The 15,265-nt window shown below is 43.9% G+C and overlaps 1 protein-coding gene across 1 annotated transcript; it reads left to right on the forward strand.

The window, feature by feature from the left end:
* The first annotated feature begins 879 nt into the window (after positions 1-879).
* LSM6 (LSM6 homolog, U6 small nuclear RNA and mRNA degradation associated) lies at positions 880-6,206 on the forward strand. The gene is made up of 3 exons (XM_009480835.2): positions 880-973; positions 4,541-4,654; positions 6,172-6,206. The coding sequence occupies exons 1-3, from the start codon at positions 880-882 to the stop codon at positions 6,204-6,206; spliced, it is 243 nt and encodes an 80-aa protein (XP_009479110.2).
* The last annotated feature ends 9,059 nt before the right edge of the window (positions 6,207-15,265 follow it).

A 15,265-nucleotide genomic window follows, 5' to 3' on the forward strand; every position in this document is an offset into this window, starting at 1 on the left:
CCCTACGGTGCCAGCATCGCAGGTGACATTGTGCGTTGATGGGAAAACCAGGGACGATCCTTGCACGGCTGGAATAGCTTATTGCAGTTTGCCACGGAAAGCAAGCAGTAAAAACTTGACGCTGTGCTGGGTGTCAGCATTAGCGCTATTTTCTACCATTGATTTAAAATGCAGAACAACTGTTACTTGGACAAAGCGACATAAAAGCAGAAGTTAAGCAATACTGACTGAGGGAGGGTCTCATACCAAACTGGGGGTGTGCGCCGCACCACGAATTTTTAAATCACAGCATCTTTTCAGGTCTCCGTACAACTTAAATCACAAGCCTTAATTCTAAACTTATTCTAACTTAACTGATTCATTTGAAGGCATCCTTATAAATTTATTCTTTGCTTGTATTTGTGAGGTGAGATCAAAAATCTTTCTGTGCTGTTCTAGCACAGACTTCTGTTTATAGAGCGTGTACTGGCTTCTCCCTCTCCCCCCCCCCCCCCCCCCCCCCCAAAGATATGAACCGCTTGCTATGACTTAGCTCTAATTTTAGTAAAACCATTTTAGCCAAAGGTGTTACAGAGAAGATGAGGCCTCTGGCTCCGTTGGAAGTTCACAGGATGCACAGCATGACAAACAAGGATTCTTATTAATAATGTCAGAAGTTATAAAAATGCCAAAGGGAAAGTTTAATGCTGCGGCTCTAGGAGCTCTGTCTCTTAAGGTTTAAGGTTTTGCTTTTATCCCCTTTGATATTTTCTCCTACTGAAACTATTAAGCATTAGGGGACTGCCTGTCTCTACTGAGTGTTTAAAGACCACGTGTGAGCATGTTGCTTATCAAATGTTTTCTCTCACTTCTCTTCCCAGCTTACCAGAGAAGATCAAGATGAGTCTACGGAAGCAAACTCCTAGTGACTTTCTAAAACAAATCATTGGAAGGCCAGTCGTGGTAAAATTAAATTCTGGAGTTGATTATCGAGGTAAGTTCTCCATCTGTCTCTCACACTGAGTAAAGTAATTGTTTGGGGAGGCTGGAAAAGATGCATTGCTTTTTCAAAAGCAAATCGGTGTGATCCAGAATCTTGGAGTATGTGAACATAGATCTCAGAATGGTGAAATTAACAATAGAAAATGAACTCTGGAGAAACTGATGAAAAAGGTTAACAGTGGATTTAGAGATTAAAATTACTTATCTAAATCACTAGTGTCCTTAGTCACAGATGATTAGACTGGAGTCTCAGGGTGGTTCTGAGTTTCTAAACTGATATTTGTAAAGATTGGCTGGATTACAATTCCTGAAATGGCCAGACAGTCCCCTTTTCAGTGCTCTGACAGCAACCCTTGTTGGAACTATACTTTTCTTCACCTTCCTGTTCTCCAACTCCTAGTATAGACCTTGGTCCAGAAAAGCTTCAAACAATAAACTGTGCCACCAGTCATAAGCCTACTCTTACACAAGGGATGAAAGAGTTATTTACATTCTGGGTTAAACAACTGCCTAGACACATGTTGGATCAAGACTCATGGAGACACAGGAGAAAGCTTAGTGTGGCTTTTGCTGCTGTATGCCCAGTTCATTTTAACGCAGTCCAGCAGTTTTATTCCAGAACTCTTCAGCCTATCTGTATGCCTTCTTGCACTGTATGTAGGATTATAGGATTTTTTTTAACCAGTAAATTAAACTTCTCTGTTCAGTGAAATGTCCTGCTTCTACTGCCATTAGGATAAGACTATTGGCCTGTCCAATTTTTTTAGTAGTATCCAAACTTAATTAAAACTGTCGTGTGTCTCCTATTGTGCACAATTTAAACATTTTATTCTGGAATGATTTAAACATTATGGTCCTGCTCTAGATCACTGCTTCAGTTAGGTTTAATTCAATTGGCTTGGCTTGGCACTTGCGAGGGGAAACTTGTTTATGCTGTGACAAAGAATCTTCGTATTATGACAGTTTTAAATTGCTATTGTTCACTGACAGAGCAAGCAGTGCCACCTTATCCCTTCCTGATCCTCTTTAGTGTTTCTTAGCTGACAACATTTGCAATCTGTCATTTCTTTGAGAATCGCATTGTCTGAGCACCTCAGGTAGGGTTGGTGGCTTTAAAACTTCACTGCTTCTTATCGGTCTTCGGCCTCTGTAAATTCTTTCTTGCAGGAGAATGTAGTGACAGCTTATTAAAGTCAATTAAAGCAAGTCATCATTTACCTAAAGGCGTATACAAGGCAGGGCCAAACCACATTTGGTTTTCGGATGCGCTTTCTATTTTCTTTGAGGACATTGGTACCTTCTGCTTGGTAAGATCCATTTGTAGCTGCTGCAGATAAATTACTCCACTGTCCCCTTAACAAGGCTAGTTTAACATGCCTACAATCAGACCTACCAGGAATTGAACCATAGTTCCATTGAACACCCTTATTTGTTATGGGATTTTTTTTTTCCCCTCCCTTCCTTATTTCCCTCTGCTCCTTCCTTCCCGCTTGATGTGATCCTGCAGTTAAAAACCTGTATACTGTTCTCATTTGAAAAATACGCACTCAGTTTGTTTTCTGCAGAAATTTGACCAACACTTGTAAAAGCCAGACATTAAAAAAGCCAGCATCTCAGGCTTTTTTTGCAGATCTGCCTAGATTCTTCCTCTAGGCTGTGTTGCTAATTTTATGTCTGTACCCCCACCCTCCGAGCCACCATACGCACAAACCTAATACAGGTGTTGATGCGCAACTGTAAAATGTCTTGATTTGCTGCCAAATGCTGTGCACATCTAAGGGAAGTAGCCCTGGGAAAGTAATCAGTGATAAATTAATATGTATGATTTCTATGTGTAGACATGGGTATGTACATTAAAACATCTCTACGTATAGATAAAACAGATAAAATACTAGCCAGGATGGGCAGTGACAATATTTAATGCCACAATAAACACAAAAGGAAGAAGAGAATGAAACAACCATGAATACACTCTAGGAACAAGAGTTTGAAAATACTACATTTATGGCCTACCGAGTGGTAGCTTAAGAAAATCCATAGAGTCCAATTTTAATTTTGGACAAACTTTTTTGTTTGTTTTCTATTGTTACGTGGAGCATTCAGGATTACTGGAATGAAAGAGAGTTCTGGCATTTGTTTGGTGCATTTTATAACACTTTGTAACACTGGGTTTTTTGGTGCATTTAGTAACACTTTGTGAGCAGTCAGTTTTTCCTGTTTGTGTGGAAACAGGAAAGAAAACCATAAAGGAAAATAATAATCCTCAAACTGTTACAAGTTGGCAGGAGAACTTGAATTCCTAATTATTTAATGGAAGATATTACAGTAACACATCTGAAAAATGAGAACGTGTCCTAGAGGAAGATTCTCAGACTGGAGTTTTCTCCCCCTCCCCAAGAACAGCCAATATACTGTATTTTGAGTTTTAATGCCAGGTAAATAAATCAGGTGTTTTTCAAACAGAGAAAAAAAATATTTTAGTAATATTGTCTGTGTGTGCAAGGTTAAAGTCCAGAAAACACATGTGCAGGATGGAGATAATTAATACAGCTTTGTACAAGTTGTTTTATGTGCACGATTAACAAATCAGATTGCATTCTCTGAGCAATTCTTTACACCTGTTAATCCTCACGTTCAGTTCCTTACATGAATAGTCTGTTTGTCGATCAGGCTAGTTACATTTGTAGACGGCCATGGTTCTGATCTTAAGGGTGGATGTAGATGCCAAGGAGTGATTTTGAATGAAAAAATGCCATCATGCTGCCAGCACATAGGAAGCACTGTGTGAACAAGGTACAGCCTTCAACAGGGGCTATGAGAAGTGAGAACATAAATACTTGTCTAAAACCAGTGCTACTCAAATGCACGTTTTCCTGATCAAAAGAACATCTAATATTACAAATGGCAGAGATTTTTTTTCTTAAGTTGCATAATTAAACAGCGTAACTTTATTCCTGTGGGAAGAGTTCAGTGTCATTCGAAAACCCTTTGCCTGTTGAAAATTATGTAAAGTTTTGTTTACATCAGAACAGAGACTTGCAGCCCATGTTCTTCTAGATCTGTAAGTGTGAAGATAAATATGAAAAAGTGTGTATGGTGTCCTGTATTAAAAGGGTTGGTTTTCGGCTATATCCTTCACGAGTTTTGATGAAAACTCAATTTACATAGCCTTGTCCTTAAGTTATCTAGCTACACTTAATGTCACAGGTTCTTTTCAGGTGTGTGGCTTAAAACACAAGTGAGAAGGGACAACTTAAACTTTCAAAGTGGAAATTGTTGTCCATCTTTTGAAAGTCATGCCTTAATCACTTCCTCCCCCCCCCCCCCCCGCCCCACTCTTATATCAACTGATAAAGTTGCTGCTAGAGTGCCTGGGGTTCCCCACTCCCAGCTTAATTCTTTGAAGAATACTGTGATCTACTGACTCATCTGGCCAAGCTTGGGCTTTTAGTTTGTTATGAAGATACAGGTTTTTTTAGTACTACTCAAACACAATGCATTTTTGTTTATTTTAAAATAAGTTTAAGCTGATTTGCTTTTAAACTCGTGTTGTCTTCAGGTGTCCTGGCTTGCCTGGATGGGTATATGAATATAGCTCTGGAACAGACCGAAGAATATGTAAATGGACAATTAAAGAACAAGTATGGGGACGCATTTATCCGAGGAAATAATGGTAACTCCTCCTCCTTATGTTACTGCTCATTAGAAGATTGTGTTTTGATATTTACTTCTGAATTTGAGGAGTGGCTGAGGTGTAAGCAAGCTGCCTGTAAGAATTTTAGTTTTATGCTTTCTTGGAAACCTTAACATGTTTACTTTTTACAGTTTCATTTTTCAGTGCCTGTGCTTTTCTGCATTCCTGTGGCCCATTTTGCCTTTGAACTTGAAGTTCATTTGAGAAGCATGCTCTTTTCTAGCCGTCCTTAGAGCTTATTTCCTGTCATTTGACAGGTTTACTCTTTTGCACTTACTGCCTGCTTAGATGGCCTCTGCTCCATAGAGGTTTCTGTGTTTTGCTAGGCAAACTACTGCATAAATTTATGATACAGTACAGATACTGATGACACTGTAATATTTGCAGTTGTCCAGACCTGAATGAATGTGTTCATTAGTACTGGAGGCTATTTTCATCTTTATGAGTGAAGATTTTACCACCAGTCAAGAAAATCACTTGTACTTCACTACTGAGCCTTTGAATATCCCAGTGCAGTAGGTGGATTTTAGTGCACCTGAAGGACAATCCCAGGCTCCTGAAATGACTCTGTGGTATCAGTCAGGCTGTAATAGCAGCAGATGCCAGGGAGAAGAATATCTAAAAATAGAAAAGGTTCACCAGTCAGATGTGAAGAGACTTGCAGAGTAGGTAAATGAAGCTGACTTTGACCAAGTTACTTGAGAAGAAAATGGAGGACAGGAAGGAGGGAGGGAATAAAAAGAAACAAGAACTGTATCCCATGTTGCAAAAACAGTCAAAAAGAATGTGGCACCAGTGTGAAAGAGTGTTTTGGGAGGAGCAGTAATCCTTGAATGAGGCCAGATGCTTTTTGCAAGGAATTTGGATTTTCATGCTAAGGAGCACGTAGACATTGCAGCTGGAGAACCAATAGTGGAAATAAGAATCTATTATAAAACAAATGGATGAGAGACAGGAGGCTGGAGAGCAGGCTGAGCAGAGAACTTAAGATATCCCAGGTTTAGGAGCACAATGCAATTTCATGTTGTGCATGGATCTGTTCTGGGGATACCACCAGCCAAGCAGGTGGAAGATGTCTGCTGCTTCATAGGTAATCATTAGCTTTGCCTTAAGTGCTTGCAGTTTCCAGCTTTTTTTGAAAGATTATAGCATTAGTGTCTGACACCTGTAATTCTGCTGCTTAGAAACTCTCTCATGCTCCCCTCAGTAATGCTGCAGTGTAGCTGGCTTTATTCTCCCTCTGTTCAGCCCGCCGGAGTGTAGTTTGGCTATGAATATAATAAATACTGAACCAAAGTAATACGTAAGGTGTAAATTTGATAGCATTTCTTGAAACCTGGACTCAAAAGTTTCCTGACTTTGTTCATGCTTCAGCATAATGGGATTCATTACACTGTTGTTTTACAAGCCATGGAAATAAGATGTTTTAAATAAACAGGCTTCTGCACATTATTCACCAGGGTCCTCTTATGTGTGCCGCTTTTTCCTTTTCACAGTATTGTACATAAGCACACAGAAGAGGAGGATGTGAAGATGCCAGGAGGCGGCTGTTTCATATTTGTGAACCTCCTTGAAATGATGAGCCCTCTTTGATTTGTAGTTAATAATCCACAGGTGAAATACACAAGTGTTTAAATATTTTTTTAAATAAATGTAAACCAGTGTAAACTTCCTGAATGTTTTTGTTTCAAAGCATTGCTTTGTTTCACTGTACAGAAAAGAAAAAAAAAATAAAAGAGAAGTGTGTAATAGTGCCGCAAGTCTAATTCAAAGCAACGGCTCGTTTAATGATGCTAATAGTTACAGAAATACTGATTGGAAGGTAAACAGGCATGGAGTAATTGCAAATCACAGCCTTATATTGATGACAAAACAATAGTTTAACTGATGTTGGGAAGGGAAATGCTAATGTTCTGGTGACAATGACCTGTCCCTTTTGGAAAACACAGGGTCAGCTTTAAATGCCAATCTAGTAAGAGTCATAGGGTAAAAAGTTCAGCTGTCCAAAAAATCTTGAATTGTGAATTGAATCAAGGAATGTAACAGTGATGCTTCAACAGTTAGGGGTGGGGAAAGAATTGAATCAAATGGAAGAAAAGCCCTAAGGGTGAAAAGAAAGCTCTGTGCCAGCTGAGGGAGTCAGTCACAGGTGAAAATCTCAGTCAGTATGCCAGCACGGCAAGTAGCTGCTTCACCTCCTGCCTCTGTACCGCCCACCCTACCTCAGCTTGCAATTACCTTTTTTCCCTGCATCTGTACCAAACACAATGAACTTCAATAAAAAGCAATTTTAACTACTATCTAAAGCTACTCCTGAAAACAGATCAGAAATCTAAAAGCTTTTGTAAACATGCCATATGTATCCTCTTCAGACAGTTCACTCTTTCTCCCATCCAGTTTCCTCCCAACCTAGTACCATCTAGGTATTCTCTTTCTTTATGTGCTAGCCAGAAATGAGAACAAATACATGAAGCTTATAGTATGGGGTGTGCATTAGAGAGGGGGAACCTCTGTGCAGGCAATGGAGTCAGAACTTGTTTGTTTATATGTTGCAACTATAATCCCAGATAATCAAAGCCCACTGAGTAAATCCAGCTCAGTTTTACATGGATACTTGCAGCAACTTACAAAATGTCTCTTCTCCTTTTACATGCAGTCAGCCACAAAAAAAAGCCCTGGACATTCAGATATTTCTTAGTCTGAGTGTTACTGCACTTAACATCCAGATAATCAGGGTTTTCTTATTCCTTGGGACAAAGTTATAAGTTAGGGTAATGTACCTCATGATGAGGTTATTTAGCCAGTTTTTTTAAATGAGTTTTCTGAAGCCCTGCTTTATTCTTTGGGCAGTTTATAGTGCCTCCAGGAACAAAAATACTTCTAGTTGTGGATGGATGAACACAAGACAATTGTGTGAATGTAACATTGGCCCGTTCTTTCCAAGTACCAGTAGCTCTGATGCAAGCAGGGAGTAGTAACATTACAATTATCCAAGGGACAGAATGTGGGTTGCAAATTTTTAATTTTTTTTTTAAGACCAAGGAATAATTTTAAATTATTTTGCAATCAGTAGTTAACTTTTCCACATTAAACACTTCAGAAGCCACTACAGAACACAGAAATAGAGATGCTACTTTATAATGTGCTTCTATCATTTTCTGACAAGGGTTGAAAAGGGTCCAGGATGTAAGTACAAATCACCAACTTGCTCTTCTGTAAGTGACAACTTTTAAAAAAAAAGGAAGATGTACCTCCAAGTGGAGCATGCAGTTTCTCATTTCTTTTGTCATCTATATGCAGCTGGCAGGTTACTGTGTGCTTTCATTCCTGGGGACTGTCTGGGTTTGGGGGGTTTGTTTTATTTTAATATGGGGTAAGGTTTCTTCCCTCTTCCTTCCTCACCTTTCTCCCCTCCTACACCTACCCACCCATAGCAACACATTTTGCACAGACTTTGATTTACTCTTAAGAGTTTGCATCGCTAACTTTAGCTGCAGTTCTGTTTTTACAAGTCTGGTTATAGAACATTTTGCAGTTCTGATCTACTACTTCAGATGGTCTAATCACATACTAAACTCTGAACTTAGAAAATAGCATGTAGTTTACATGCTGAGGTTTTTTTTAATGTACTCTAGATCATAAAGTCACTATTTACCATGTAAGGTAGATAGGGACGTTTGCATTAAAGATGAGCTGTTGCAATTAATATTCAAATTTCAAAAGTAGCTAAAGGAATTAAACATTAAATTCCCACAATCACTGACCTTACACACATTTTACAAGATTTTTCCCCCTTAATTCAATTTGCAGCCCCTATGTTTAAATCAAGTGAACATTTAAGCTTGACTTCAGTTAGGCAGTCCAATGTTTGGATGTAGTCTGAGTCACATAAAACCTTCATCTTGGGTTTATTTTACTTACCTTTTAGGTTTTGTTTTGACTTACTGTATTTTGTAGGACAACATGCCAGTTGCAAGTAAATTGACACTGTCCAGGCAGCTTTCAGAATAGCACATGGAATGGTATCCAAAGTTTAAGTTTTACGGTGAGGCATCCCATTATATAGCTATGTAAGCGTCGAAGTAGAATGGTGTATTTCACAAACTCTTGATGCTTAAAAGTGACTCAACCTGATTTGTAAGATCCTTATCCCATTGGGAGGTACAAATACACTCTTACAAATGCAATATATCTTCATGCACAAAAGACTGTATTAGACACTAACACTCGTGTCCTTCATGTTACCTCATTTACCATATCCTAACGCTCTTGCCCCAGTACCTACATATAAAAAGGTTTCACATGTGGATCAAGCTCATCTAGATCAGGACTGACAATGAAACATTCCTCGAGCAACTTACAAGTGCTTGTCCATCACTTGTCTTAGAAGAATGGACTCAAAATTAAGTAACCCAAAACTAACAAGCAAAAATTAATTGAATTTCAAAGACTGGAGCTGTGTTCACACACCTAGTTAGTACTTTCATGTGATGAGACCACATCATGAAACCAAGGCAATTCAACCATTACCCCAGCCATTCCCACACATTCAGTTCACAGACAGACCCTAGGAAGAGCAGTAACTCTGGATTTGCTACATCTCTGCACCCAGTGTAAGTTTCTTGCCCTTGAAAAGCCAAACTAAGCCACGTTTCCTTAAACAAAAGCCTGGCTGGGAGTAGCAGTGCAGCATATCCTGTCAAAACTAGAGAAAGCAAGTCTGGAAGGAGGAGGCAAGTACTCACTGCGTGGTGGGACAGCCAGAAGCCAGGTTACTACTAAAGCCTGCAGTGCTCCTATATAAAGGGAGCAGAGCATGCTAGGAAAGTTTTGCTTTAAAGGTGTATGCTGATGACTGCTCAGTTTTACAATTTGTTGCCACCTGGTTCATAGCTCAAAGGCAATCTAAGGCAAACCACTCTGAACATTATTTGTGTTCTTTCTATCTTTTTCACGGTTGCAATGACAAAACAGCTACCCAGAGCCCTTCTGGCTATGACTTGCTCATTAAGTCCTAAGGCTCTTACCCAGCTCTGAAAAGCTGTGCCCCACCGCTGCAGGTTTCGGGTGCATTGTTCACAGTAAACAAAGCGTGAAAGCATTTGCAAAGTGACAGTCTTCCAATGTTTGACTGATGGTACCAAAGCAATGCCTGATCTTTAATATGCCAGCCCATGCCCGTGGCCAGCTCCAGCCCTGTGTCGGTTTTGAAGGCAAACAGACTGTGGAGCCAGCAGTCCCAAAGTGTCAGGTTCCTGTGCCAAACTGTTCTCCAAGGCTGAGAAGTTGGATGGCAGGAGGCTTTTCCTGAGCTGCTGTATTGATCCTGACCGAGGGACCCTTGAACGTTTAGGAGTCAGCGATCCACGCAGCAGCTTCGGGCTGGGCTGGGCTGCACGCCCGGCGTGGCTTTCGGGTCTCTGTTGGGCTGCACGGACCCCTTGGCCACAGGACGCCTCCGCCAGCTCATCCTAACGGCAGAGCGCGCAGGCAGCTCCCACTCGGTACCGTGATTGCACCACCTGCTTGGCCTTGCCTTTATCTAACAGAGCAGCAACAAGTTCTCATGAGAACATCCTTTAGAAAGAGGGTTGTTTTCTTGTAAGGAAATTATAAAATAGCTCAAGTGATGAAAAGGGAGAGCTGCTCTCCACACCGACGGGGTTACATCTGCGCTGCGCAGTGCACCATGGGAAAATCCATCTGGGCTCCATCCGGTGCTACATGAATGTGGGGTGCCCAGCATCTGAAGGGATGTACAATTTACTTGCTGCCTGTATTCCTCATCTTATTCTGTCTTATTAAAACAGTCATTGAGCTATTTGTTGCTGGGCCTTATTGAGATCCAGAAAAAGCCCTGCACCATCTCTCTCTCCCCCCCTCAACCCTAGTGCAGAACAGCTGCCCAGGTTGCAGTAGTTACCAAATAAAATAATGAGTTGTTCTGGGGTTTTTTTAGGCTGAATTTGTAAGGGATGGAGGCTCACATTATATGTTACATGTGTGTGTATGTGTCAGTTCATTCCCAGCAGTAACATTTGAATGCACTGTCACACTTCAGTGTGTGACAGAGGAATAGCAAGAATAGTCATGGAAATGGAAGGACCTGCCAGTACTGCCAACCTTCTGCCTAACTAAATGTCAGAGAAACATCCTCTTTTCCCTCGTCTCCCCGAACACAGAGCCACAGACATGCACAGGTCAACCCTGAGATGCCAGTTTGTAGGCATTGTTCTCCATTCTCCCTGTGAGACTACCATGGGTTTTCCTCCTACTGTGGGTTTTTAACTGCTCTTCTTGCAGTTGGCCACTGCTCTTTGTTTTAAAGATGACCTGAAATATTCTTAAGATGGTGCTGCCAGCTTTGTTGGTTTAATGATCAGTTCCTTGTGATCTGGCCTTAACTAACTGTTGCCACCTTCACGCTCTCTACTTGATCAACCCACCCACTCTTCTCTAACACCCCCAAACTTTGTTCACAGGACTTAGGCTGACTGGGAAGGACTTCTAACTGGTTATAACCCTTCTTATCTTGCAGTAGCAAAGCATTTCTCAACCTGTCAATGAAGCAACCAGCTTGCTCTTGAGTGTCAGCTCTGGGTTGCTTACATCCATGCCCATATTACATACTGATCTCCACTGTACCTGCTCCACGCCTGCTATCCCTGTTGTGCCCCGATGAGGTGGAGATGTAGAAGTAATCTGCAACAAGGAGAAAGTTTCTGCATCAAAGAGCCTGGGATGTTACTGGGTTTATAATCCTGTGCATTTCATCAATGAAATTTCAAGTTGTACCATTCGTAGTCGATCTTAATTATCAACCTATTACAGTGCATGCACAGTGTTCCCTAGTGCTATTTTAAAATCCCAACTGTGGGGTTTATTTTTCTTCTAGAAATCCACTACACAAATGCTGCTGAGAAAACAATAGGCAGGGTGTAAGTTGTCTTATGTCCCCTTCGCCTTGCCAGCTTCCTACTAACAAAGAAATTTATGACGGGAAAAAGGCAAACCTCTCTCTAGTGACCAGCAGTGCCACATGGTCCTCTCGTGTCTGTCTGGGCCCCATCGTCAGAGTGATACGCAGAGCCTGGCTGAGCTCAAGTGACTCCAGCGGGTCAACGCTCTGGCCAGAGAAGGCTGAGGCAATGCTGTCCCGGTGGGTGATGCAACCAGAAGCTATGGAGAAGGCTGTATTTCTTACTGGAAACATCTGCCTGTCACTTGGCATTCAGATGTGCAGTTGGAGGCTGCTGGTAGGTGCTCATGTCACAGTAATGACTGTGACAGGCTTTTTCCATCTCTAAGGAGGAAATGGTTGTGACATCTGGTTTGAGTGCGGATTTGAAGCCACTGAGTTCCTCTGCTTGAGAGCAGGCAGTGAGGATGAACTCTGTGTAAGGCTGTATTTCAGATCAGCCCAGCAATTAACGCTGCGTCCAGGGAGCACCGTGCAGCTCTGCTGACTGGTGCTGCTAAACCTGCGTACAGCACCCCCCGGCAGCGCGTCCTGCCCTGCCCAGACACTGCTGCCCGCTTCAGGAGCGAGCAGAGCCCATTCGGCGCTGCAGTACATCCTATGCTGCTACAGAGGGGTTGGGTCTGGGTCTCATTTGTTTGAAGTCCTTCTCCCTTCTCCTCATAGCACAGAGCTCCAGGGAGCACCTGACGCTGCTGTTTGAGGGTCTGCGCTCTGCTGCTTTTCCCCCTTTTTCAGGTGGAAGCCAGTGGAGAAATGGTCCTCACTGGAGCTGGCATAATGCAAATGCGTGCCCAAGCGTGGCAGCAGCTGAAGAAGACCATGCAATGCTGTAACACCATGCCGTGGTGCAAAGACCTGCGCTTACCTGGAATACTGTTTTCAGACCTGGCCACTGTGCCAGAACAGCTGCGACGTGTTTGGCGTTTCCCCTGCAGATTGTCAGAGGTCTGGAGCTGCTGCTTTATTACGCTGGAATTATAAGCAAAGGCTAGTTTAGCTTAGGAATAAGTTAGCAAGGAACAGCCATAAGAGACCAGCTGGTTTCAGGAAAGGATTAGTCATTAATATAGCATAAAGATACTCTCTTTTGTATATCGGATATGGGCAATTACAAACTGCAACAGAAGCAATAATGCAAACTCTTCCTTCCTCTGAACTACTTCCCTCTGCTTCCACTGACAAAAGGAAAGAAAACTGTAAGACTTGTGTTATATCTTGAAATTCAGTGACTATAAGGCCTCTTTCAAATGCAGAGGGGAGCAGGCTGCTGAGAGCCCAGTACCACCAGTTCCCATACTTTCAAACCGGTTAAGCAGATGAAAGCTGGGCTGTCAGCGGCAGTACCTCAGTGCCAGCCCAGCATCTTGTTTTGCTTCTGAAGGACAGGCTGTAGAGCAGGGCAGGCTGATGGATCAGCACTAATAAGTGGGGCATCTGCAAGCATGCCTCCAGATTTCGGGGGGGCACCCCGGGCAGAGGTCACCACAGTGCCCACTCTGGAGAGACTCCCACGGTGGTCAGAGCCCAAACAAGATCAAATATAGGCACCGCTGGAGCTGCAGAATCAAAACGCGGTGGTGTCACCTACGTGTTGGTGTATCTCCTTTAGTCGGGGGACAGGACAGAGCTTTGCGGTGTCCTGCAGGGAGAGTGGCCTAAGCACCAGCATGAACTCATTCAGCTGTCAGACACACATTTATCCGAGGAGGAGGAGGACTAAAGGGCACCAAGCGCTCTTTTGCTCCTCCATCTTTAGTAACTTTCTTGCACCACAGGGCCAGCCCCGCTCCTGGTGGCCCTGGGACATCTGACGCTGCCTCCTAAGGGTCTGCTGGCTGCAGAAAAGCCAGCCAGCTGATGGGGTTGTTACTCCATTCCTCTAGCCCTACTCGGAGCCGCAAGCTGCCAGCAGTTTGCTCAGCATCTCCTGATGACGGCTCTAATAACGACGAGAAATTGGACCCTGATTTCCATCTGTTGCGAGCAAGGAGCCGCTGGCAGGGAGTGGGGCGAGCCTGGTGACAGTGGCCAGGGTCGGCCGAGAGCCCCGATCACCAGAGCAGTCTGCAGTGACGAGGCGGATCCGAGGAGGAGCTGGAAGCCCAGGGATGGGATCAGCTCCGCAGCCAGGCACCAGCACAGCTGCAGTGTAGCTCGGGCAAGGAGCAGGCGTGACAGCCTGGACTTAAATGCAGCTCATGTGCCAGGGGTCACTCACACAGAGGCAGATGTTTAGTCCCCTGTGCTGGCTCTGGTGGGTTTGTGGGGTGCTGATGGCTCCTCCTGGCAGGGCTGGTGCATGGGACGCACCTTCCTGGCCTTTCTAGCAAAATTCTGCTTTTACTATACCTCCCATGTAGGCATGAAAGACAGGGCACGCTGCTTGGGGGTCACAGACTAGAGGGAGCTGACGTGGCTTTGCTTTGCAAAGCTTCAGCGTGGAAAGGGGGTGTGTGTGGAGAGTGTAACGGGGCAAGCAAGCATCCAATCCTCCTGCACCTCTGCAAAGCAGTCCCAGGGCATCCCACACAAACCCCATGGCTTGCCGCTGCCTGCCCACACCCCCCCCGCTAGTTGCCTTTGTTTTCACTGCAGAAGCTTGGAGATTTGAAAAAAAAAAAGGGGTGGGAGGTGAAGAGGAAAACTAATATGATTAAGGCAGGATTTGGGCACTGGCGGAGAGCTGCCGTAGGTGGTGAGTATTAGCAGTAACAGCTGCTGCGCTTCCCATTAGAGGAGAAAGCGAAGAAGGTCCCTGAAAGGATGGGTGTCTGGCAGGCTGGGAGGGCAGCGGCGGCAGCGAGCCCGGCGGCGTACGTGTCCCGAGGTAAGCGACAGCGGCACCGGCAGCCCCAGTCCCAGCGGCCCTGGGGAGCACGACCCCGCTCCCCGTGCCTGAGCAGTGAGGGGTGCAGGCGAAACGGCGACGCAGCCTGGGAAACGCCCGAGGGAAAGAGCTGCTGCTTGGGGTACTTCCATGAGCCTCCGCAAGAAATACCCAGCAAGGGAGGGTTAGGTGTGCCTAGAGGGGAGGCTGACTCCACGAGGAGGACGCTTCCCACTGCCGGTCCTGCAGGGGATGAGGATATTTAGCAAAGGCTCCTGTGACTCCCACAAGCGTCTTCTGGCACGGAACTGGGTGGAGTGGGAGGATGCTCTGCTGTGGAAGGTAAAACCGTGTCCGTCTGCTCCCTGCTTCGGGCTGCGCATGACCTGTTTCATGTGCAGTGGTGGTTTTTTAGAGTCGGCTGGCAAGTTTCAGAAGTGCGAGAGATGGAGGTATAAGCTAGCCCTCCTCAGCCTCTGGTTTCCTCTGGTTTATTTACATGTACTTATTGGCTAAGCGTAATGAAATCTAAGTCAGGAAAAGCTGCACATTGAAAAGATGTTAGCAAGACCTGCATTAAAAGCAGGACTACCTGTCTTATGGTATCCATTACCCCTCACAATAAATACTGCGCGCTTGTCCTTCAGCTTTGCTTTCAAAAGCACATTCTGAAAAAATCAGAACAAAATACTCCAGCTAATCTAGAAACATGTTTTGTGCCGGCCCCCAAAGCTGAGAGGTACTAAAGACACGGCATACCAGATATTCCAACTTCTGCCGT

Source organism: Pelecanus crispus, chromosome 4, assembly GCF_030463565.1.
Source record: "Pelecanus crispus isolate bPelCri1 chromosome 4, bPelCri1.pri, whole genome shotgun sequence".
NCBI classification, from domain to species: Eukaryota; Metazoa; Chordata; class Aves; order Pelecaniformes; family Pelecanidae; genus Pelecanus; species Pelecanus crispus.

Coding starts and splice junctions, on each gene's coding strand:
- LSM6 (XM_009480835.2), top strand. CDS start 880: ATGAGTCTACGGAAGCAAACTCCTAGTGACTTTCTAAAACAAATCATT. Junction 974..4,540: donor TTCTGGAGTTGATTATCGAG/GTAAGTTCTCCA, acceptor TGTTGTCTTCAG/GTGTCCTGGCTTGCCTGGAT. Junction 4,655..6,171: donor ATTTATCCGAGGAAATAATG/GTAACTCCTCCT, acceptor TCCTTTTCACAG/TATTGTACATAAGCACACAG.